Genomic DNA, 24,914 nt, shown 5'->3' with positions numbered 1-24,914 from the left:
CTTGTACCCTCTGACAGGAAAAAAAGCAGAAAGATTCAAGTTGGACAGCTTGCTACTTTGTCCTTCACATTCTTCCTCCTCCTCTTCCTCCTCCTCACCCTCCTCCTTCCTCCCCACTGCTCCTCCTCCCCTTCCTTCCCACTGCTCATCCTCCTTCTTCCCCACTGCTCCTCTTCATCTTCCTCCTTCCCTTTCTTCCCCACTTCTCCTGATTCTCTTCCTCCTCACTGCTCCTCCTCTTACTTCCCCACTGCTCATCCTCCCCCCCCCCTCCTTTTTGGTCATCTGTTCATATTAAACCATCTGGACCAAGGCTTTTCATTTGCCCTCTCCTTCTACTTATTTCAAGATCTATGTTTTAAAAGACCTTTTCATTTCATTCTGGGTCTTAGTCATTCTCTTTCAGCTCTCCTAGAATCTAAACCTGGTTCTCAACCTTCCTAATGCTGCCACCATTTAATACAGTTTCTCATGTTGTGGTGACCCCCCCCCCCAACCACAAAATTATTTTTCTTGCTATTCCATAATTGTGCTACTATTATGAATTGTAATGCAAATGTTTTGGAGATAGAAGTTTGCCAAGAGGGGTCACAACCTACAGGCTGAGAGCCTCCAGGTTCATACTTACCTCTGCTCTCCCTTGATTCTGGCTCCACGGGCTCTGTTTAAGACACATCTCCTTAGTCTGAACAGCTTACAGCCCTCAGTGAACAGTCTTGTTCTAGCAGCATCTCTGCCTTTGTCTTCAGCTAGACCACCAATGTCATCATGATCAAATGTATGGTCCTGTTTTCCTCCTTGAATCATCTGCAGTTTCATGTTATGAGTCTGGAGCCACTGGTAGAGTCCTGAGCACCCTATATTCAGTCCCTAATACTAGAAGGGAGGAAGGAAAGATGGAAGGAAGGAAGGAAGGAAGGAAGGAAGGAAGGAAGGAAGGAAGGAAGGATGAGAGAGAGGGAGAGAGTCTCTGCCATCTTATTCTTCTGTTTTTCTTCCATCATTTTTTACCCTCATCCCTTCTTCTGACTTCTCTTTATCATCTTCTTTACCTTGCTCTCATCCTCTCAAGCTCTTAATTTTTAATTTTCCTTATTGAAAAATTTGTCACAACTGAAGCCTTATGCTTCATGCTTAGAACTCTGGATGCTAGGGAGGCTGAGGCAGGAGGATCACAAAGAGGGGAGAATATGAGAGGGGAGGGGAGGAGATGAGAGGGGTAGGGAGGAAAGAAAAGGGGAGGAGAGGAAAGGGGGAGGGCAGTAAGGGAGAAAACAAGAGGAAAGGGGAGAGGAAAGGGAAGGGGGAGGAGAGGGAAGGAGGGGAGGAGGGAAGGAGAGACGAGAAGAAAGTTAGCTGTAAGGTAGGAACGGGTATTTACCTATAATCCTGGTATTAACGAGACTGGGACAAGAAGAATGAATTCCAAAACCAGCCTGAGCTACATAGTGAGACTATATCTCAAAAGAGGGAGGGAGGGAGGGAAGGAGGGCCCAGTTAAATACTACATATATGTTTCTTCAGCTCTATTCACATCTGTCCAGCCCTCAAGAGCTTCCTCACTGGAGTCAGCTTTTCCCTTCTTGGCTTCTTCCTCTACCTGTTGCAGGATTAAATACATATAGATAATCCGTGTGACAGTACACATTAGATGACATGGGTTCCATTTTCATCCTCACAGAGTCTCCATTCGTAAAGCATGACATCACCTACATAAAGTGTGCACTGGTTTTCATGTAGTCCCTAAGTCAAGCAGCCTTCGCAGACTCTTAAGAGAAACGCAATTTTATCCTTCCAGTCCTGGCAACAATGACATCCCAATATGTCCGACCTCAAGCCCGGTACATCCATGAATAATCTGTGTTCTGGGCCCATGGAATCTACTCTCTGGACATTGCATTATAAATGGAATCATATAAAAACATATCCTTTGTATTGGGATGACTACAAATTACCCAATTATAACATGCGCCAATACTTCATTTCCTGCGGCTATACTGCATACGTGTGATCTATTCATTAGGTGGATGTTAGGGTTGTTTTTCCTTTTGGCTGTTGTTGTGAATATACTGCTCTAAGAACCTTTGTATACAGATTCTGTATGGACATTCACTTTCGTTTCTCCTGGACTATCCTGGACTAGATCCAGGAGTATAACGATGATGTCACGGACTAACGTTTGCTGGGCATTGAAAGGTAAATAAGTCATCCTCATCAAAGGCAGCAGCATCCATTCATTCGGGAGAACCCTCTCAAATTTGACCTTATTTATTGACAAGAACAAGGAAGGTGTTAAAAGAGTCTGTGCTCTGAAGTGCCAGGCAGGTGCAGACATCACAGAGTAGCAGGATTGTTTATGTATGAAGTTCCTACTCCAGAGCCACATAATCAAATCACAAAAAAATTATCCTCCAAACCTCATGCTTTAAGTAAGTTGGTGATTTTTATCTTGAGCCACACTCATGGGTATTCGGTGGTCCACACAGCCCCCCGGGATACAGATGAGCGCACTCACTTTGCTCACTCCTGTGAACCTGGTCCATTGACAACGCAGAATCGTTCTTCCTGTTTTGACTGGAGATTTTAATTGAGTAAAGCTTAACTTCACTCCATGTTCACTAGAGAAAAATCCACGAATAACACAATATTATTTCCGTTTTTCTAAATGAGAGTGGACAGGGGACTGATGGGCAGGGGATATGTAGCTGTTGTTATTTTACTGCTGGGTTCCCTTGGGTCTCTGCGCATTTGTCACGTGACTGTTGTATCCACTTAGAACGCACTTATCTTCAAAATCGGGAACTGCATCTATGCTTTCAGTGCCACAGAGACAACCAGGCATTCTGTGGTTCGCAAACTGCAAGGACGAGTACCCCATGTGGACTTCTCCGTGACAGGATATAATCACACCCCATATGTGCTGTAAACTGACTCAGAACCCAAGACTTCACAAAAGATAATGAAAGAGAGCAGGGTCAGTTTGCTAGGTCAGTGCCACAGAAAGCAAGCTCCTGTCTGAGCTCTGTCCTGAACAACTACAGTTAAACACCTGGACTGGGAGTTTCCCTAAGTAATAATTGTCCGTGGGGAGGGAGATCTGATTTCGGCTTCACGTGAATGAAACTGGAAAGTTTCAAGTGGAGAGTTGCGAGCAGATCACGGCTCACTCTCCCTCCACCCCCAGGTCCTGTGTTTACTGCCTGGCTCGGCACACTTTGCCTCAGCAAATTATAGGAGAAGCTGGATTCTTTCAGCTGCACACACCAAACCAAAGCTGACATGAATAATGAACTTAATTTTCCATAAGGACATTCTGTTTGGTGTTTCGGCTAATAAGGTAAGCTAATAGGAATTCTGGGTTAGAACTGACAATGGTCTCTTGGTGCTTGTTTTTTGTGTTGATCTGTAGTTTTTCTTTTAACATTCTAGAGCTACTCTCACATTTTATGATGCCTCTGAATTGGGGACAAAAATTTTATAACAGATTTTCCCACCGTGCTCTCTTGAGATAGATTGCTTATGATACCAGAGGGGCAGGAGAGAAACGCAGCATTTAATAAGAACGATACCGTATTTTTTTTTATCATCTGTGCTGAGTGAGTTTAGTTACATGGGAAGATAGTTAGATTCAGCCATGATTGACTAAATTATTTAAGCACTAAGTGTTGGTGTTTATCGTGATGTAATATAAATTGATGGTGAGATTTGTTCTCGGGGAAGCAGGCTATTTACATCTCATTGTTCTCCGCATCATTTCGTTTCTAAGTATGTGTTATTCTAGAAGAGCTAATCATTTTCAGCTGCTAAAAATTACTGCACAGCCTTGGTTTAGGTGGATTTTATTTTGTGAGAGCAGGCTTTTAAAAATAGCGGCATCGTGGTAATGTGAATTTCCCTGCAACTTTCTTGATGGCCCATGGCTGCGATGGTTTCAGTGCGTATGGACAATGTGGCTGTTCCCAAGCTCTCGGGAGTAGAAGCTATCACAACTGAGACCTTTCTCACCGCCTTGGCGAGAATATCTCATAAACAAGAAGTGGAGGAATGGGCACCAGGTTGGCCTCACTCACTCGGCAATTCTGCTTTTTTGGTGTTTAATACAGGGGATCTGGTTCAGTTTGCATCTTCCCAGAAACCCCTGAAATCAGCCAGGGTTTATCAGGATGGAGAAGAAACTGTGACCGGGTCTATCAGGCTGGCAAGGGTAGAAAAATAGAAGCAGGGTTTGTGTTTGTAGTCATTCTGGGCTTGCATTGCTGTGTCATCTGAAAATCAGACTCGAGTGTCCCAAAGTAGGTGACCTCAAACGGTATTAGAAGGTCTACTCATAAACAGCCAGAGTATGGGGAATTTTGGAGAAATAGAAAGGAACTGCCTTCCCATCCCCCCTGGCCTCTTCTTTCCACCCTGATTTTCTGCATGGGACATGAACTGGGGAATCCCAGTTTTTGTTCACTGGGACTCTAAACATCACCATGACTTTTACACACCAAGCTCTCTCACTTCCTTCCTGTGGACTCTGGACTCTGTTGGCTCTGGAAGTACAAGTAAGACCCTTAAGAGTGTAACAGGAGCTGAAGGGGCCCGAAGCCCCATAGAAGGAACATCAATATGAACTAACCAGTACCCCCAGAACTCCTTGGATCTAAACCACCAATCAAAGAAAACACATGGTGGAACTTGTGGCTCTAGCTGCATATGAAGCAGTGAATGGCCTAGTTGGCCATCAATGGGAGGAGAGGCCTTGGTCCTGTGAAGGTTCTATGCCCCAGTATAGGGGAATGCCAGGACTGGGAATGAGAGTGGGTGGGTTGGGGAGCAGGGGGAGGGGGAGAGGGAGGGGATAGGGGATTTTCAGAGGGGAAACTAGGAAAGGGGATAACATTTGAAATGTAAATAAAGAAAATATCTAATAAAATATATAAATTTAAAAAAGAGTGTAACAGGAGTATTTACCTACCGGTAGTAACTTAGTACTATCTAAAATATCATCCGGGCCCACCTACAAATTTTAGACAGTGTTTTGAAGTATCTCCTTACTAATTTTGTTAAGAGTGTGGAATTTTATTCTCTCACAGTCAATCTTTCTAGAACAACACAACCACACATGATGCCTATTCCTATTTCAGTTTTTAAATATGTTCAGCTTCACAGATCCCCAGTGTGTAGAGCCTTGTCCAAAGCACAAGAACAGTGGCTTGTTCGGGATTTGAAAAGTATTCACTTTCTTCTTTTGCTACATCTTGCTCACATCTTGTCCTATAAACACTCCTTGGCTATCCCAAGGGAAGCCAAAGCTTGCATAGCTTGGCTATAGTTTTTACTTCTTGGTCCTAGTCACCCCCCCCCATCCCTTCTCTCCAGTGCCTCTAATTCAGAGCCCATGTTCATCCGAAAGTGCTGGGAGACAGAAAACAGCATCTGTCATCAGTGAATTGTTGCATTCAGTTTCTTGCCATTGATGAAGCAAGGCTCATACAGCCCATGGCTTCCTACCCACTGTTGTTTCCTGAAACCAACCCGGTGATCAAAATGAGGCAGACCAGTCCACACCTCTCATGTGATTCTTTCACTCTTGTGGCTGTAAGAAATCGAAATCTCCATCCTTTGGAAGGGTTTTGTTTTGTTTGTTTTGGCCACACCACGTGTAAGCCATGTGTTATCTACACAGTTGAACATTATCTTTTTCATTGGTCTAACGGAGAGAGTGAGGGAAAGCAGACCACCCTCCATATCCCTGACACAGACACAGAAAGACCAGGAGCATCCTCCAGCTGAAGACAGCGGTGAGGTACCACACATACACAGAAAGCCCAGGAGCATCCTCCAGCTGAAGACAGCGGTGAGGTACCACACATACACAGAAAGACCAGGAGCATCCTCCAGCTGAAGACAGCGGTGAGGTACCACATTGGCACAGATGGTCTATCATCATAAAAAGTTCTTGGCACTGTGGCCAGGCAGTCTGACAGAAGGCAGTAAACAGATTTGTTCCAAATATACGTGAAGCCCATTCTTGAGCACAGTCAGATTCAACAAGAGGGAGGACAAAGATGAGAGAGACTAAAATATCACTGGGCTTGGTTGTTATTGTATCATTTATTTTTCACAGACTCTGGAACCCAAGGACACCAGGATACAAAACTAAAGCATGGCATATCCACAACTACAATGATATCCTCCCAAGCCCTTTCTTACCCTCTGAACCCTATTTCTCTTTTTTATTGCTTTATGATTTGGAAAATAATGGATCCCAGTGTGAGATTTTCATGCAGAGACATCACCGTGTGTCGTCCCTACTCACCCGTAACTCCCGTTTGACCTTCTCTATCTTGCCGGTTCCTTTCCTCTCCACACCCCTCTGTTTCAGTCCAGATTATGAAACATGTCTGACACTCCCTCCTTTAACTTACTCTCCGGTCATGTATTCCTGGCCCTTATCGGAGTTGAATGAGTTTGAATGAATGAATGAATGAATGAATGAATGAATGAAGAAAAAGCACCAAACTTACCTACTTCTCTCCATTCTTCTGCCAAAAGCATCCTAGTTAAGTCTCTGCCATGCCTCGGTTCCTGGAGCGGGAAAGATCTTCCTGTTGGTTTTCCTCAATCCACTCCACTCTGGAAACTCGACTCAAATGATTTTTCTGAAATACAAGCAGAATCATTAAGCATTCTGCTTAAAAATCATTCAGTGAGTCAAACAGGGTGGCAAATACCCAAAATCTCAACACTAAGAAGCTATGACTAGATGAGCACAAGGCCAAGGCCACCTCAGTCACACAGCAGGCTTGAGCCTTCTTCAGCAATGTAGTGAGGCTTTCACACATGTACACGTGTACACACATTCTCTATCTGTCACAGACACACACACACACTCAATCATTGAATGCTCACACACATACACACAATCATTAAATAATCTAACACACAATCATTGAATGATCATCACACACACACACACACACACACACACACACACACACACACAATTATTGAATGGTCTCTCTACCCCTACATTAAAACTGGGATTCTTTTACACGACTTACGACATAACTGGAGACACTCTTCCTTCTACATTCCATTTCTCTCTGTGTGTACTCAGTGCCCCCACTCTTCCTGTCTGTTTCCCTCACTTACAGGTAGCATGTACTCTACCCCAGGACCTTTGAACAAGCTTCTTCCTCCTCTTTGGATCGTTTCCCCATCTTCCCCATTCCCTGTTTCATACTTAACCCTTTTCTCCTCCTCCTAGTCTCATCTGAGATGTCATTCCCACTGCAAAGCCCTCCCTGATCAGACAGACTGCAGGCAGGTGACTTATGCATTATTTTTCTTGTTGCTGTGGCAAAGCTCTGTCAGAAAACCACTTAACAGAAAGCTGTATCTTGGTTTTGTATTTGGCAGGGAAGGGATTGGCCTCCATGAGTGAATCAGCTGGTCACATTGTATCCATAGCACCCAAATCAGCTGGTCACATTGTATCCATCGTCAGGAAGCAGTGATAAATGCCAGTGCCCCAGCTCACTCTCTTCTCCTTATTCAGTCCAAGATCCTTGCTTGTAGAATGATACTGCCCACATGTAGGCGCCACTCTCTAGAAGCGCCCTCATAGGCACACCAGGTGACTGCAGTCTTGTTGACAATGAAGATGAACATCACAGGTGCTCTCCTTCACTGTGTCCTCATAGCATCCACCACTTCTTTGCCACGGTCTTTCTATTGTCTGTGGAATCGCTCACTTCATCTCTAGCTCTGCCTCTAGCCTAACAGTTCCATGAAGGCTGGTCTCATTTGTAGCCATGACCTATGATCAAGCACATTGCCCCACACATAGTAACATCTACCGGAATATATAGCATTTAGTTGCAGTGCCAAACAAGCATAACTGTGGTCTTCCTGGGGCTAAAGAAATGGGATGTTATTCATTCCTGGAAGTACTGAGCCAGGATTGTTCTTCTGTCCATTCCTTCAATGAGGGGATTGCCATTTATGACATTATTATTTTTTTTAAAAATGCCCTTCAGTGTGCTTGACTCCAAGGGCTAGATCTTCTATTCATCCTGCTTTCTTAGAACGAGAGAAGGGGGCTTATTCTTAATGTATTGTAGTTGTAGAAAAGCCTTAATTTTTCATAGCTACCAGTGTGCCTTTGCTTTCTTACATCCAACAGTCTGCCCTGCCTCGGGTGTATTTCTCCCTTATTGTTGGATGGAAAGTGCTTCTCTTTGTAGTATGGTGCTCTTTGTGCTTACCCTTTCTCCTCCAGCCCCTACATCTCCAGGACGTTTCCACCTTCCTCACACTCTGTACAGAGGAAGTGGCTGAGCTCGGTGTTTCTGCTTCATTTCCATTGTCCTTTTGTTCAGGGATCATTTTCCAGGCCCTGTGATTACACTTTCCATAGCACTTTTTCCCAGACTCGGTCGGTCCCCAGTGTTTTTCAGCCTCAGCCTGATGTTAGCCTACCGAGGAAGCTCCCACGGTTATTGGAGAAGCAAAGGGTGCTCGTTACAACCAAGGTGCCTAATTGGCAATGTTCTCTATGGAAGAAACGCCCATGAGTGCAGCTGGGGGAGAGGAATGTGCAGCTTCTAAGAAATGTTCCATTCTATGTCAGCCATGATAATCGTTGGAATCCTGGCAGGGCAAGTCAACCTCACATATGTAGCTGGTCAGAGACTGAGAGACAGGGCAGAGTATGTGAGCAAGAGATCTTGGGGCAAGGCTACCCTGACATCCTCTATAGGAACTGAGTGAGCTATTTGACATTTCTGTGCTCCGTTTCCCTCATCTGTGCAATGGAGATGCTACTGACGTCGGCATCATAAGTGGTGGCAAACACGGGTCAGTGAACTGAGTGGCTATAGTGAAGATAGTCAGTGTAGGCGTATCATGATCTTAGGAGAGGAATTTGTTATCTTACATGTAAAATAGGGCTTTGCAAATGGGAATGCATTAGATATTCTCATGGAAGAGATTATCTCAAACTATCTGAGTGAACCCAGATTTTATATGTATATAAAAATATAATATATAAATATATATTATATGATACACACACACTGAACCTGGGTATACACATACACACATATAGATACAGATATATATGCACAAATGTCCTATAGAGGGACTTTTGACCACAGAAGTCCATTTGGCTAAAGAAACACATAGAGCTTTAAAGATGCTGTACTCCTGGTTCCGAAGATGGAGAGGCCACGAGCCAAGAAATTCAAGTCTAGAGAGTTAAAAAGGCAAGGAAGCCCATTCAGCCCTGCTGGTACTGGCTTTTCAGGTCATGAGCCCGTACGGACGTCTGACCTACAGAACTGCGGGAGCAAGTGTGAGCTTTTGCTAGTTGATGAGCTTCTGGTGACTCGCTGCAGCAGCAGAGAAAGCTGATCTGGCTGGTGCCACTTTGAGAAATAGAAGATGATCCTCCAAATGAGCTGATAAAGGGAAATGAGACATGAGTGTAAGACAGACGATATTACGTAAGTGGTGGCTTGGGGTGTAGGGTCCTGTAGGTTGACACTGCCTGTCAAAGTGTGGGCATGTCAGAGTGTGCGAAGGGTGGATCGCTGCCCCTCAGCTAGAGAAAACCCGTTGGATGGCAAGGCCATTTGTGGAGATCTTAAACATCAGCATGAGTAACGTCATGGAGAAGAGGAAACATGAATAGCAGACAAGGTGGGAGGGGTGGGGTAGGGTCAGAGTGTATTATGGCTTAGGAAATGGGAAATGTCCTGTTCAATTCAGGAAAAGAGAAGGCTTTGCTTCAGGAAATTTCTCTAGGCCACAAGCAGGAGTATTAGAAAAGCAGGCCTATGTCCCAGAAATACACAGACCAAACAACAAACAAGAAAAAAATTGACATTTTCTGTTGTTCACGGCGCATTAGTGATACAAAGACAGTCAAGGAAGGAAAGCCATGGAAATACCTTCTAGGCCTTTCAACCAAGTCAAGACTCTTGCTAGCGCAAGCCTGAATAACTTTCATGTAATCTAGCAGTATTGTCAAGGCCCCGAAGGTCTGAAGTGGACTTTGTTTCCTCAGAGTTCTCCATATATCATATACAATTTGCGTAGTATACTAGGAAAATACACATGTTCTTGTCCCCACACAGGCTTTCCTTGCCTGGAGTACTCTTTCTTCTCCTTCTACATAGCTGGCAACATCTTGCCCATCTTTCAAGCCTCAGGTCAAGGAAGGCCTTGAACTAGCTTCTAGGCCAATTCTGCAAATATGCTTTGATTTTTATCGATTTGCAGTCCATTTGCATTCTGTTGTTTCCCCCTTTGGGGTAATTCCACTACCTCTTCTTTCAATGGACAGAAAATTTCCCGAAAACAAATATCAGACCGTGAATACGGTCTTCTGTTCTTCCCCTCCTTAGCAAATGGGAGGGACTCTATACATATGGATGAGCTGATTCAGTAATTGTATCCTGTGGTCACGGTTGATGATGAAGAAAATAGCCACATTCATGACATCTCTATCAGTGTCTAAAGAAAATGAAATCACCTGAGAACAGAGCACAACAAAGGGGGAAGAAGTTTCACGTTGATTTATTTATTTAGAAAATATAAATCTGTTATGTTCGATTCAAAATTTGTAAGTGGATGCAACTATTCTGGCTTTATTACAAAGATAGAGGATATGGACATGACACGCCTCTTTAGGAAGAGCACTGTTATAGGGTTTGCCTTTATCCCGGTCTTTCATAGTTTTGAGTATGGTCCTAAAAAAAATACTCAAAGAGAAAGTAAAATTGTCACTATTCCTATTGTTTTTATAAGTCAAGAATTTTCAAATCCTTGTTTATGAAAGTGAGGGTACATTTTTATTAATTATAGTAACATTTGTATCCCTCACCAGCTGAGAATAACGTATTCATACCTGAGTCGTGAACAAGTAGGACTAGATACAGTAGTAAGATAAAACACCCAAGAATCTTCACATCTCTGAGTGAAGATGGATCTTAAGCAAGTGAAATAGATCTATGTTTATAGGGAACAAACAATCGAGGTTATTGAAGGGGGAGATCTAGTTTGGCACAATGCAGGTTTAAACGTATGAGAGGAAGGAAGAAAATAACATACACGTGGATTTCAAAATCCCATGGGAGCATAGCACCCCCAAATTGGAAAGAAGACGGGAGCACATCTTGGAAGCCTGTTCTGCACCATTGGCTCCATGGCACAAAAATCCCTGTATCGTTTCATTAGCAAACTTTTTCACATCTAACAGCTGGATCTAATGAGAGCCTGGCTGCATCTTGCCTTTGTGTTCTGCAATGGTTTTGTTTTTTCCCCCCTCACTCCTGTAACCCCAGGAACCCAAGAGCCTGCTAGGTTGTTCATCATTAGTATTTATCACTTTTACCAAATGCCACAGGGTGCTCAGAAGCAGACCATGCTGTTGAAAAGAAAACACAAAATCCCTGCTCTTAGTGGGGGCATCCAGACCATTAAAAGCATTTGCAGAACCTGGGGAAAGGAGAACTGGAGTGTGATAAAAAAAAAAAAAAAAACAATGCGCGGGGCAGGAGGCCATTTAAGCTGCCCCTGCCAGGTACATCCTAGAGGGACATGAAAAATAAGCTATTGAGGACTTTCTCCCCTTAACCTGGCCACTCACTGAGATGTACTCCGGTAACCAAGCCACCTCACAAAGGAGCAGGTGGCAAATCTGATTTGGAAGGAGCTAAGTATTCAAGCTATAAACCAGGCAGGAAGAATAAGTCACTTCCTCCTCAGTGGGTCACCCATCCACCTGCCTGTGAGTGACAGCTCCCAGGGTAAGGAGCACACATGATGAAGGAAGCTGGCTCCGACCCTGTACCCTTTGACGAGTACTCAGAAAGCACTGATAAAACTGGAGATGAAAATGTTGTCCCAGTAAAGAAGGAACATCGGGCTCCTCGCATGGACCTGATTTCCACCTTCATATCACCCCATAAATGCAATTTCCTCATAAAGTGTATCTATTTAATGAATAAAATCAGTAAGATGCCGAGATAAGTGTGTTAGGTTGGGTGGGAGTGTTGGGGCTTTGGGTTTCATTTCCTGCCGGGCCCTATCCTTTGCTGTCTGCATTATACCAGATTGGAACCGCCATTCCAATATTTCGGTTCCCTCTATATCCACCGGTTTGATGATTTCTGATAACAACATACCTTGAGTTGTCTATGGCAATGTGTGACAACAAACTTAAGGTTCATGTCAGTCACACCGTTGTCAGATAGATACAAATGTCATGACACAGGTCCATAAAATATACTCGAATATTCTGCAAGTCACCTTTGTATTCAGTTTCATACAGACAGTGCCTTACCATGGGCCAGGCACTAGGTAAGTGGCTGACAAATTGATAGGTGAAAATCCTGTAACAAGGGCAATGACAGAAGAAAACCATCTCCATATACTATTAGTGGGTTTCCATTGCATTCATTATAATTACCAAGCAGTAATGCTCAGTCAGCCAGTGAATGCTATTGGCCCCTGTAGAGCTGTCCTTTATGTGCTGGGAGGAAGGCTGTTCTCTCTGAAGCCTTCATTTCATAACAATTCACCACTCTTACATAATAGGAAGGATGAACGTGGCATGAGCGCTCTGCTCCCCTTTCCAATGGGTATTTTTTTAAAGTACCCACAAATGTCATGCCATCTATTTTTAAGCAGGGTGCTGCTGGATAAACAGCTGAATCGCCTGAACCCAATGGGGAAATTCAAAGTTTAAATAAGCTATTTCATCTCATTGAAAATAAGTGGTACAGACTGCCACAGAGCATATGGGTTCTTGAATTCAGCCACATGCAAATGTTCCTTAGTTTTGGGTATAAAATTCCAGCTGAAGAAATGGAGCAACATATATTCTCTAAAGCTGACTCCCGGAAGGGTCTGGTGTCTTGCTCTCCACTGCAGGACCCTCCGTTTCCTATGAAAACTCAGCCTTTCCCTGGGTCTTTGAACCTAACGGTTTAACCTTTGGGTTGAGACAATGTCAAGACAGCATGGATGCTAATTCAGTCAATAAACTCACAGGAACTGTGAGTTGAATGATGTTTTTGTTAGGGTTTTACTGTTGTGAATAGACACCATGACCCAAGGCAACTCTTATAAGGACAACATTTAATTGGAGTTGACTTAGAGGTTCAGACGTTCAGTCTATTATTGATAAGGCAGGAGCGTGGCAGTGTCCAGGCAGGCATGGTGCAGGAGGAGCTGAGAGTCCTATATCTTCATCTGAGGGCTGCTAGCAGGATACTGACTTCCAGGCAGCTAGGGTGAGGGTCTTAAGCTCACGCCCACAGTGACACACCTACTCCCAACAATGTCACACCTTCTAATAGTGCCATTCCCTGGGCCAAGCATAAAGAAACCATCACAAGATGTTTTCCACATCATTTGTATCTTTAGTAAAAGTTGTATATGCTCACTGTGGGGAAAAAAATCAAATGCTAAAGAATCAGAGTTAAAATAAACCCTCCCAACCTATGCTACTTCCTCCATCCCAACAGCAGTATTTCCTCTCGGTATGTTCTATAGGTGCAGCTGGGTTCATTGATATGGGAGTACATATATATGTACGGATATATAAATATAGCCTGCTGTACCGTTTTTTGATATGTATGTGGCTTCAGGGCTGACCACTTTGTATTGAGTAAACAATGGGGGGGGGGGGCGCGGGAGGGGGTCATCCCTGATAGAAGCTGATTCTCCTTCTCAGTACTCATTAGTTGTCTGTAATTCTTTGTCTAAGGCTGGAACCCTGTGAGATTTTTCTCCCTTCAGGAAAAGCCCATGGCTGTGTTGTGGTGCTGTGTGAAGCCTCTGCGCTCCTCCCTTAGTGTGAGATGGCAGGGGCAGGGGTGCTCCATGAGACCAGGACATGGTTTTTTTTGCATGATTCTGTATTCCCATTATCTGGATGTGTGCTCAGCACACATAAATGGGTGCTAAACATTTGTTAATGGAACAAACTCTACCGTACAATGAAGAGTTCATAACTTGAAAAAAGAGCAACATAGATTGAAACACACAATTGTGCAACAGTAGTCAAGATATGCTATTGGGTGAGAAAGGCCAAAGACTGGGCAAGTTTAATATATAATTCCACTTTACTGAAATGGAAGACAGTGCATGTCTGAGTCTACAGACATTTATGTTTTTGTACATCCATGTTTATCTATGTTAGGTATACATATATACAATATGTATATATTTATAATATATAATAAGTATGTAATATAAGCAATAGATATGTATATATTTATATATAGTATATATATAAATATGTATATATGTATATATAAAAGGAAAAAGAGGCTATGAATTTGAGAGTGGGTGGACCTAGCAGGTTGGAAGAAAGGCACATGGAAGGGCTGAGGGGAGAAAGGGAAAGGAGAAACTTCAATAATTTTATTTTAATTAACAATGTATTTAAAATTTTTAAAACCTTTTAAATTAGAAAACAAAAGAAGTGCTGTGGCAGATCATCTTATAAATAAATCTTTTAACCACTTAACTAGACAAATCGCCAAAGCCCTTTTTATATATCTAGTCTTTCTATCAGTATTGTTTTGCCTTGTTACTTGGGTTCCTGCAGCAGTTAAATTTTAGCACTAAGGCATGCTATCTTTTGTGGTCTACATCTCTGTTAAAATTAGGAAATATATTACAATCATATCCTGACTAAATCCTCCAGGATGAACTTCTAATAACGTTTCACACAAGAATCAGGTCAGCTGCCCCGGTTTCCAACAACTCTAACTCATCAAGGATGCTAGAATCTCTTAATTTAAATACTTCTTGATACTCAGATACCTCCCACACAACGTTTTTATTTCTCCTTTTGGTGACTGTCTGTGTAAGAACAAAAGAAAATGCAGTTTTGTAAACACAGGACAAATTTAATCCCTTCATTCACAGAAAATTCTCACTCCATTATAGTTGACAAGAAAATCAGTTGCTGCAAAGGAGGTCAGTTTTCTCCAGTGGGGTCTCACTGGGTGTACACACCACACATAAGAGAAGGCCCATGTCTAGCAGTCGACGGTCAGCACAGACAAACTCAAGGGTGTTTGTGTAGACTTTTGGTCCCGTATTATTTTGTTTGGACATTTTTTTTTAATCTTACTGGCCTTTCACTTGTACATTATTGTTTCTAATTTATGTTTTTATGGAATGTGTTTGCACATGTGTGTGTGTGTGTGTGTGTGTGCGCGTGCACACACACGCGAGTATATGCGCGTGCACCTGTGTCTGTGTGTCTCTATGTGTTTGGTTATTTTCTTTTTTTATATTGTATGAGAAAAATCCAATAAAAATTCTTTTAAAGGAAAATCAGCTGTAATTGTGAGATCCTGCTGACCCTCTGGGAAGAAGCTACCTCCACTGCCACTGCCTGCCCATCGCTCCTGGCAGCAGCCCCCACACTCCACTGTGCACTTTGTTTCAGAGCTCTTGCGATCATGCTGAGAAACCTGTCTGGCATTTACAGAAACTTGCAAATCATGTGACTTTTATTTGTAGGCTATCTAGAAAATACCTCCTTCATAGAAATGATGTTTCCTGTGGATATTTCAAGAGAAAACATGTGTCCGGGTATCAAACCCAGGGTCTCAGACGTGCAAAGTACATGTCCTATCACTGAGTCATGTTCCCAGCCCTTCTAAGGTATTTTCCCATGTACTTGTCTAATTCTAACCCAAGCAGGGTTTCTTCTAATATTATAGACTGTCATAAATGGAACAGAACTTAATGCTTTTCTGTTAATCCACGGGCTTTTACTCTAAGCAAAACCTTGCAAACATGAATAGGAAGTTAAATGCCCACCCATCCCTGCAGTAAAGTATAAGGACTCCGGCGAGTTACCACTGGAAGGCGGTGTAGCTATATGAAGAGCTCTCATAGAGCCAATGTGACTCATTAGCAAAAGATAACAGGAAAAAGACAAAGCCTTTCTCATGTGAACATGTGTACCTGCAATATTGCTCTCTGTGGCTAGCTCAGTTCCATAGTGGGAAAAACATCACTGTTCTATACAAAGTATGCTGTGGATTCGTGTGTGTGTGTGTGTGTGTGTGTGTGTGTATGTGTGTGTGTCTGTGTGTGTGTGTATATGTGTGTGTGTCTGTGTGTGTGTGTGTGAGTGTGTGGTGTGTGTGTGTGTCATTAAAGAGAGAAGTAATAATAGCATGTGTGCATGACTATCAAAGGTCCTGCTTAGTTTTACATCCAAAAATGATCATTTTTAAACATAAGTAGGCCCTTCTTCCATCATAATTTTCAACATCACAATGCTGTCCCGGGGCTGGGACGGTTGCTGGGAGTAAAGTACTTGGAAGAACAAGTGTGAGAGGCTGTGTTTGGATTGCCAGCATCCACAGTGGGGGAAAAGGAACAAGCAAGCATACACATACTTTACCGTCCTCGCAATGAGGAGACAGAAACAGGAGAATGACTGGAACTCGCTAGTCAGCTAGACTTACCAAGTCAGAATAGGTAGACTCCAGGCTCACTGAGAGAATCTGTCTCAAAAAATAGGCTGGGGAGCAAATAAAGAAGCCATGAACACACATGTAGGTATCATACACACACACATACACACCAACAATTTTTTTAAACTCTTGACATGTTCAAGGCTTATGGAATCAAATGCAAGGCATATTTCTATTTTTACCAGTCAGCCATTTCTTTTACAATAATACCTTGGGAAATGCTGATACTGATGAAGACTTGACCCAAATTCTATGATCCGTAACTTGTGTTCGGTCATGATTCTTCTTCTAAATACATTTTTCCCCTTGTATATCTATGTAGAGAGATCAAAAACATTTCCCAGACTGTTGAAAGTATTAACTTATATTGATTGATTTTCCCCCATTTATAGAGTTCAATGGTTAGGTAAGTCATTGAGGTATGGCATGGCTAAGTGGAGAATGCACTGGCCCCAAAAGGACATAGGAGGTCTCGCTAAACCCTACTGCTTGTTAGCCATGTCAGCTTTAATTACATGTCAGTGTCTCCATTTGTAATTGGTGAGGTTGACACTCACCAAGGGTTGGTGTGAACACTTGACAGTCACACAAAGAAAAACAACCAAGTTAGTGAGGCCAGATGATATAATCAAACTCCAATCGGTGTCCTGTCAATCTCTCCAAGCAATCTCACCTTCAGCCTCTCCAATCCTTCTTTTTTTTTTAATTTTTAATATTTTTATTACATATTTTCCTCAGTTACATTTCCAATGCTATCCCAAAAGTCCCCCATAGCGCCCCCCACTTCCCTACCCACCCATTCCCATTCTTTTGGCCCTGGCATTCCCCTATATTGGGGCATATAAAGTTTGCAAGTCCAATGGGCCTCTCTTTCCATTGATGGCCGACTAGGCCATCTTTCGATACATATGCAGCTAGAGACAAGAGCTCCGGGGTTCTGGTTAGTACATCATGTTCTCTCCAATCCTTCTTGAAAACCTCCTGCCGAAAATGTCTGAGGGTTAATGATAAATAAAATGTACCTTGGGTGAGATCCCAGGTCTTGGTTTTGCTCAGCAGGCCTGCCCAACTTTGTTGCTTGGTTCCCTTGGCCTGGAGTTCAGTTGGCCCTTTTTTGAGATGAAGCTTTGAATCTCTGAAGGTCGCCATGGAAACATATGTGCCATTTCTCAGATGCTTCCAAATCCTCTCTTCTAAATGCTGGCCATGGATCCCCTATCTGCCATCCTTTCTTTACATACCCACACAAGGACACATGCCAGCTCCTCCATGCTCTGAAACATGACCTGCTGAGGTCCCCTCTACCCCATTCAGATACCAGGTTTCTTCCCCTTCGTTGAGGGAGGAAAAAATCAGGATTAAAAGTTCCTATATGTCACTTCTCAGTTGATTAATAACTCAGTTATAACACTGTTGATGAAGTTAAGCACTTCATCAACACTTAACATTTCACTCTATGGGCCACTTACCTTGGAACTGAGATCATACATAGGAATTACAATGTCTGCAAAAAAACGTTATCTCTCCTCCCAAGTTGCTCACAGGTTGGTGGGTGAGACAGACTTCTAAGCAAATGGTTTTCAAACAGTGCAGTAAGTGTTATATATGCAGTGTTTCAAGTTCTTAGATTAAAGCTTGGTTTATGTAGATTATCTCTGTGTTTATTAACTTGAAGCACTTATGAATTACTGGCCTTGAAGAAAACAGGTTTTGAAGGGAAGTTAGCCTCTCAGATTCCGCTTTATTGTCATCTGCCATGATGCTTCAGTTCACGTCCAGATTTTTTTTTCGGTTCATTTGTCAACAAGAAATAAAGAGAAACTGTTAATGAACTTGACTGGCCAGGTTGTGACAGCGATGGTAACGGTGCTGATGCAGGAGACCATGAAGTCCTGAGGTTGGCAAGAGAGACTTTCTGAGCCTGCCGGGCAGCTAGGTGGGGATCTCGTATTTACACTTAGGGTTTTGACCCAAACAATAACTTGTCCACAAAATGGACAACTCACTACCGTAATATCGGTGATGGTGGCCACATCTGTTCATTAGAAAGACCTTCAGAGGGAGACTGAGGTCTTCCTGAGAAGACTGTCCCTAGGACGGCAGCATCACCTGTGATTGAGCCTCCAGATGACCTCAGCGTGGGCTTAAGTCTTGACACTGACGCATTCATGCCCACTGGTGTCTTAAAACAAATTGGGGCTTTTCTTCTGTTCTTAATGCTTTGACCAGTCTGTTACTCCCTACCCCAAGCCTTTGGAGAATTTCCTGAATCTGCTCATCTCCCTCATTCTCACCAAGCTTCAAAGTCTTGGGTTTATTTTGTATTCCATTGTGGGTCAATTCTATTGTGAATTAAATTGCATTTAGCGACTTCCATCACATGGAGACTTAACTATCAATCTCTTATAAAGTGATTTTTTTCACACAAATTTACCTTCTGAATCAAACCCCTGATGCCCCCAGAAAACCCTACAAGCTTTCATTTGGAGAGTGTGTCTCTGTTTCCATATTAATAGGCATGTTCTGTACATATTTATTTAGTCTGTCCTTAATTGTTTACCCTGACAGCCATATCCCTGTAAGTCTCAACAGTCTCATTTTATATTTGAAAGCCTGAAGTTAGAAGATGTTCATTTAATTCACCCGAAAACCACAAGTCTGGAAATGAGATTTGTGCCATCCGACCTAATTCCAAGATCTGTACACTTTGCTGTAGCTTATTCCTTCCTGTCAGTGAGCTTCATGAGGAAGAATTACGTCATAGCAAGGCCCTCATTCCTCCCCTGTCCCTTTGTAGGTGTTCGTACGACGAACTTCATTTCACTTCACACTTCCTGAGGACTTACTAGACACCAGGCTTTCATTGTAGAGCTTCGCTGAGTAGCGTGTGCAGACGAAATCACACATCATTTATAATCAATGTTTTAGAATTCTAAGATAAATTGGCACTCATAATTGCTCTCCAGATCATTTGTTTCAAATTGCAGATAATTGACAGAAACTTCTCCTTCTCCCCCCCCCCATATTTGATTTTCATGAAAATGCTTCTACAGTTCTATGGTTAAGTATAAAAATTTTAAAACAAGAACAAAGGTAGAGCAAAGAATAAAATGACACCTGCCCATCCACCACCTTCAAACCTTGCACATCGGGAGTGGGTGGGTTGGTGAGCAGGGGGAGTGGGGGAAGGGAGAGGGGATTTTCAGAGGGGAAACTAGGAAAGGGGACAACATTTGAGACTTTCCCTTCTATCCTGAATGTGACAGACATTTTGTCTTGACACAAAGTACCATATCAATTACAGTATTAAAAAATAAGATGGTTCTAAAATATGGCTATCTTTTCTTTTAGATTATAGGCTGGCTGAGGGGGGGGGCTTTATTGTTTGAATTTTACATTTGTTTTAAACTTTATTGCGTTTATTTGGGGGTGAGTTGCACCACCACAGCATGCGTGTGGAAATCAGAGGAAAACTTTCAGGAGTTAGTTTTCGCCTTCCTCCATGTGGGTCTCAGGGATTGAATTCAAGTCAGAGGACTTGGTGGCAGGCACCTTTATCCCCTGAACCAGCCAGCTAGCTCTTAATTTTTTTTCCCAATACTACTAGCCAGATCCAAAAAGGTTAATATGCAGGGATATGCAAAGGCATACAGAGCTGACTGGCTTTGCATATAGTAACCCAACTGGTGGCTATCATCCAAAGAATGGTCTTCTCTAGCCCCTTCCGAGAACTAGTCAAAAAGACTCACACCTTCTCTAAATAGCATTAAGGATATGGTCCTCCACAGGAGGTACAATCAATAAAGGAAAGGCAGCAAGTTTCACAGAGCTCAGTTCAAGAAACATGATGTTAGGGTCTCAAAACTATTCACTCAACAAGTACACAGTAAGCATTGATTTTGCAGAAGGCTCGCTGGGACAGGTGAAGAGGAATTACATTATTTTTTCTGACTAATAACGAACACAGCCAAGCCCCCGCCAGTTGCCACAAAGAGCTGCTTTTCAATACCCTGGCCGTGATGAATTAGCAGTTAGTGAAATCTATTTAGCAGGTCGGGAGCAACATTATTTTTAATTAAGTAGAATACAATAGAAGAGAATAGAAGAGAAGACAGCGTTTGTGGGGAGACAGAAGGTTAAGTGTTTCTTCTTCTTTCATGTGTGTGGAGGCACTTTCCAAAGCAAAGACGTACTCTTTATTGTGGGAAGTCGGCAAAGAGTTTGAAGAGAGACAAAGAAGAAAACAAAAGCCATGTTCGATAGCTCTCTCTTTCTCTCTGAGATGCTTTCCCACTGAGGGAACGAAGCTAATTAACAGCAGAGGCTTTTGTATGAAACAGAGACTTGACTGAGAGGTGAGATGAGTGTTGCTATCCTAGGAGACTGGGGGTGGGATGTAGCAGTTCATCCTCCATCTTTAAATACCTGCCCACCCTTCCTCAACTTCCCAGACCTGCACACCTTGCCATCTTCACACTGCCATTCATGGAAGGAAAGCTGGGTTCTTCACAGCTTCCAAGCCACTTCTCTTTCCTACTGACACTCATTCTTTAGAGGTATCATTCACTTTCAGATATTTAAGTGCCATGTACAAATCCACATGGATTTTTTCCAGCCCAGAGTGGTGGCCTACCATGTGCATACGTCCAGTTCCCTTCTCCACATCTCTCCTTGGATGTCTCCCAGGCATCTCACACTCAGCACGTACCAAGAAGGATCTTTTGTTTTCAGTACATGATGCACCTTGTCCGTAGCTATCCCTGTGCTTTACCGTCTGCTTCCTCCCCCCTTCCCACTCATCTACCCCTTATACCAGTCTTCCCTTTGCAGATAGATAGATAGATGATAGATAGATAGATAGATAGATAGATAGATAGATAGATAGATAGATAGATGTTTTGATATAAGATATTGAACCCAAAACTGAGAGAAAACATGAAATGTTTTTCTTTCTGGATCTTGCTCTTTTACTTCATAAGACTATATGACTGTTCAGCTGCCACTGTGGTGTGTGTTGACTCAGCCCAAACTGAGTGTTGTACCCCTAATCTGCTCCTTTTGGGCCTCCTCATTCCAGTCAGTAGAATTCAGTCCTTCTAGTCAATCAGGGCACAGGCCTTGGGGTCATCCTTGGCCCCTCTCTTCCAAATCTCATGCTATCATCATCAAGAAATCTGTCCTCTCCTCTCTCACCACAACTTCCTGGCTCTCCACCAGGATTCTTCCATGAACATCATCTCTGCTTCTCCTCTTGTTTCTCTTTAGTCATCCCTACATAGACAGCCCTAAAAGAGTCCTTTAAATTAGAATATGTCTCTCTCTATTTAAAACCTCCACCATGGCCTTTACAACAGCCTGATAAAATACTGATGAGAATAGCTGTTTAGCAGACCATCTGTGCACCTACCTGTTATAGATGTCTCGCTATATGAAACAGCACCAAGTTCAAATCCTCAAGAGAAAATGTCACTGTGTGATAATTTTTAAAGTGGGATTCTATATCACCCAAGTGCATAAAGACACCAAAATATGACTTTATCCTTCTTAGATACCGAGAACTAGATTCGTATGGCTTTGTGAAAACTTTCATGGTGGTCTATTTAAGTGCAGCATACCTTTAGGTGCTGTGACTATCGTCTGGGAGAAATAGAAGCACCGAGATGACAGAGGGAGTGATCAATGTCTGGTGGCGAAGTGCAAGAGTGTACGCCTTCATAAATGCATTAGGTCTTCCCTCGCTTGTCTGTAGATGTCCAAAAGTCAATGATTTATGAGTATAATCAGTCACAGGCTCGTTTGAGAACCCAGCTTTTTAAATTGATGATAAATGCTCTGAAGGGAAAATATTTCCTGAAATTTATTTCAAAATCTATGTTTCACTATTAGTATCCAAGATGATTGACTGAATATTTTATGGACTAAACTTGTACCATTTCAACAAGATTATCAGACTTTCTGTTCTAAGAGAAAACATCTATATTCATAAGCATTTTAAAATAACTGTACTATTTGTTCATCCCCTGTTTATCTGGCTTCATGTTCCCAAGAATCAGAATCAGAGCCCAACAAATTAGACAGTGGGGAGTGTATAAGCACTGACAGCTGACAGACTGGCTGAGTGATGTGTGGGATATTAGCAAACAGCACCGTTGTTTGGGGGTATGGTGGGGGGTGAATGACATGTTCATGTCTGGGCTTCTACAGAACCCCCAACAGGAAGACAACTGACCCAGTTCCATCTCTGTTTCTGAACACCTGGTTGGGTTGAGAATTCTGGTCTTCCTCGGAGAACTCCATTTTGGAATTAGAAACTGTACTTAAAACTCATCGTGATATTGTGGACAGACACTAATCAACCGCTTTGATGGAACATTGCAACGCTCACCTGGTCTGAGCCAGTAGCTCCGCCTCCATGTATCCAAAAGCAAACACCTTCGTAAAAACTACTACAAATTATCCTCTTGTGTAGCTGCTAGAAACCAGTCGACCCACCACAGACAAACACTGGGGTGTTCAATCTTGAATTCCTTTACAGTGTGTTGGGTTTTCCTTGTGTTTCGCTACATCGCGAAGCTACTTATAACTTCTGGGTCAGGCATACTCTGTCTGCCACTCCAAGCTCTTTGGGTTCTCCCAAGCATCTAATGGTCATTAATTGTCAATTTTGTTTCAAAATATAGCCCTGAAAATTTAATTCTTGAGTCTCATGATGAACGAAAAATGGTTGAGGCAAAGGTCGAGATCTCATTTAGAGAGCATGGTGTGATATCTTTTAAAAAGAGCATAGAAATCTATCATTTAATGTAGGTCACTTGATACCATATAGTCTCAATGTTCTCATTTTTGCAATGAGATTGGTAGCAACATAACGTTAATGGTATATTAGAAAATGTTTGTGTGCTGGTGAATATATGGCTCCCTGCTTTCCTACTTCATTACTCAATGAAAGAGAAAATATTTTTTTGTTCAGCATTCCAAGCAGATGTACCAAGACACTTATGCATTGAACAGGCTTAGATCATACACACAGCTGTACAGCAATGCAATGAAGCAAAGAAGGGTGAACGAGGCAACATTCAGGTGGCCTTAGCCTGAACCCCGAACCTCTCCTAACACACAAAGGTCTCAATAAAAGAGAAAGTTTCCTCAAAACAAAACCAGTGTGATACAGCCACTATTGACAGCCGTGAGCATTAGATAACAAACTCCCCAGGGTCCATCCTAGTCAAAATACAGGATGGACCACTCGTAAATATTCATTTTCTGGGACCTGGAGACATCTCAGTGGTTAAAAGCACTGGCTGCTCTTCCAGAGGACCTATGTTCAATTCCTAGCCCCTCTTACATAAGGCAGCTTATAACTGTCTGTAACTCTACAGGCACCAAGAACACATGTGCACAGACACACATGCAAACACCCACATATATATAAAATAAAAATAAATAAATCTCTAAAAAATATATATTCCCTCCTGCCCTCTTTGTATAGCCGATTGGACTCCAGTGTCTAGGCTACTATTTCTTGATGTGATATCACAAAATCTGTGCTCAATAGTCCCCTTCTTGAGTCATCTGGCACCTTGATAACACTTTCCAGCAGCCCCCAAAGGTGGCTGCTGATTTAAGTGGCCTGGGAGAACTCCCCCAACCCCAGATGTTTCACCCACTAGAGAACAGGGTAGATTACCAACAATGTGTAGCTCAGCCGCACCAAGAGAGTTCGTGCCCAACTCCATTTAACATGCTTTAAAGTTGTTGGCTCTTTCTGTTGATTCAGCTCCAAATCTCCCCATCCATTGAAAACTTGTAATTTTCTCTGAGACCATAGACTTCATGTTTTATGAAATGCTTTGGGCATGTTTACCCAGAAACTCTTATGGTACTAGGTCTCCCAGAGAAAAGTACACATATTTATAGGTGGAAATAATCTCACAATCTCATAATCTCAATGAACATATGGCTCTTTTATTTCCAGAGCATTTAAAACATGTAGAGGGATCCTGGGCAAGGGTTATAACCCCTATTTTAAGCAAGGTAGGTATTCATGCTTGTTTTTTTTTTTTAAGTTACTGTAAATAATCCAAAACAAATTCAGCCCCACTCCAGTCTTGGGCTTCCATAGGAGTGAAAAAAGGGGTGGTTGCTAAGGAAATCGTATCCTGTTTGGTTAAGAACAGTCTGTAGAGACTGCAAGGATCTGCATACCTTGTCATTGTAATTTTCCTATCCCTGCTCTCTTTTTTCCTTCCGCTGCTTTTGCTATGAGAAGAGCAAGCTAAAAAGGATACAGGGGCACTTAAGCCAAGTCGTATTTGTCAAGGTGAAAGCTGTGTGGAGCAGAAAAGCAGTTCTCCCAGCCACAAAGAAGATGCGAAGGAGCAGAGTGAGTAGGGAATCTGAGAGCTACCA

The 24,914-nt window shown here is 42.6% G+C and overlaps 1 protein-coding gene across 23 annotated transcripts in view; it reads left to right on the top strand.

The window, feature by feature from the left end:
* The window catches only part of Dlgap1 (DLG associated protein 1), an 874,571-nt gene that overhangs the window by 606,121 nt on the left and 243,536 nt on the right, over positions 1-24,914 (top strand). For 5 of the 23 annotated variants that reach the window (XM_085833091.1, XM_085833092.1, XM_085833093.1 and 2 more), the window contains one exon: positions 24,775-24,888. The exons of 17 other annotated variants lie outside the window; for them this stretch is intronic. In XM_085833091.1, the coding sequence (XP_085689217.1) occupies positions 24,775-24,888 (114 nt within the window). Of the gene's footprint in view, positions 1-2,826; positions 3,338-24,774; positions 24,889-24,914 lie in introns of those variants that run through there. One more of the 23 variants, XM_021186027.3, reaches the window with a different exon arrangement.

Source organism: Mus caroli, unplaced genomic scaffold (genome assembly GCF_978045245.1).
Source record: "Mus caroli unplaced genomic scaffold, Mus_caroli_1 scaffold_18, whole genome shotgun sequence".
In the NCBI taxonomy this organism is placed as follows: Eukaryota; Metazoa; Chordata; class Mammalia; order Rodentia; family Muridae; genus Mus; species Mus caroli.
Note: the sequence above shows the minus strand (reverse complement) of the source record. Positions and strands in the feature narration are given on the sequence as shown.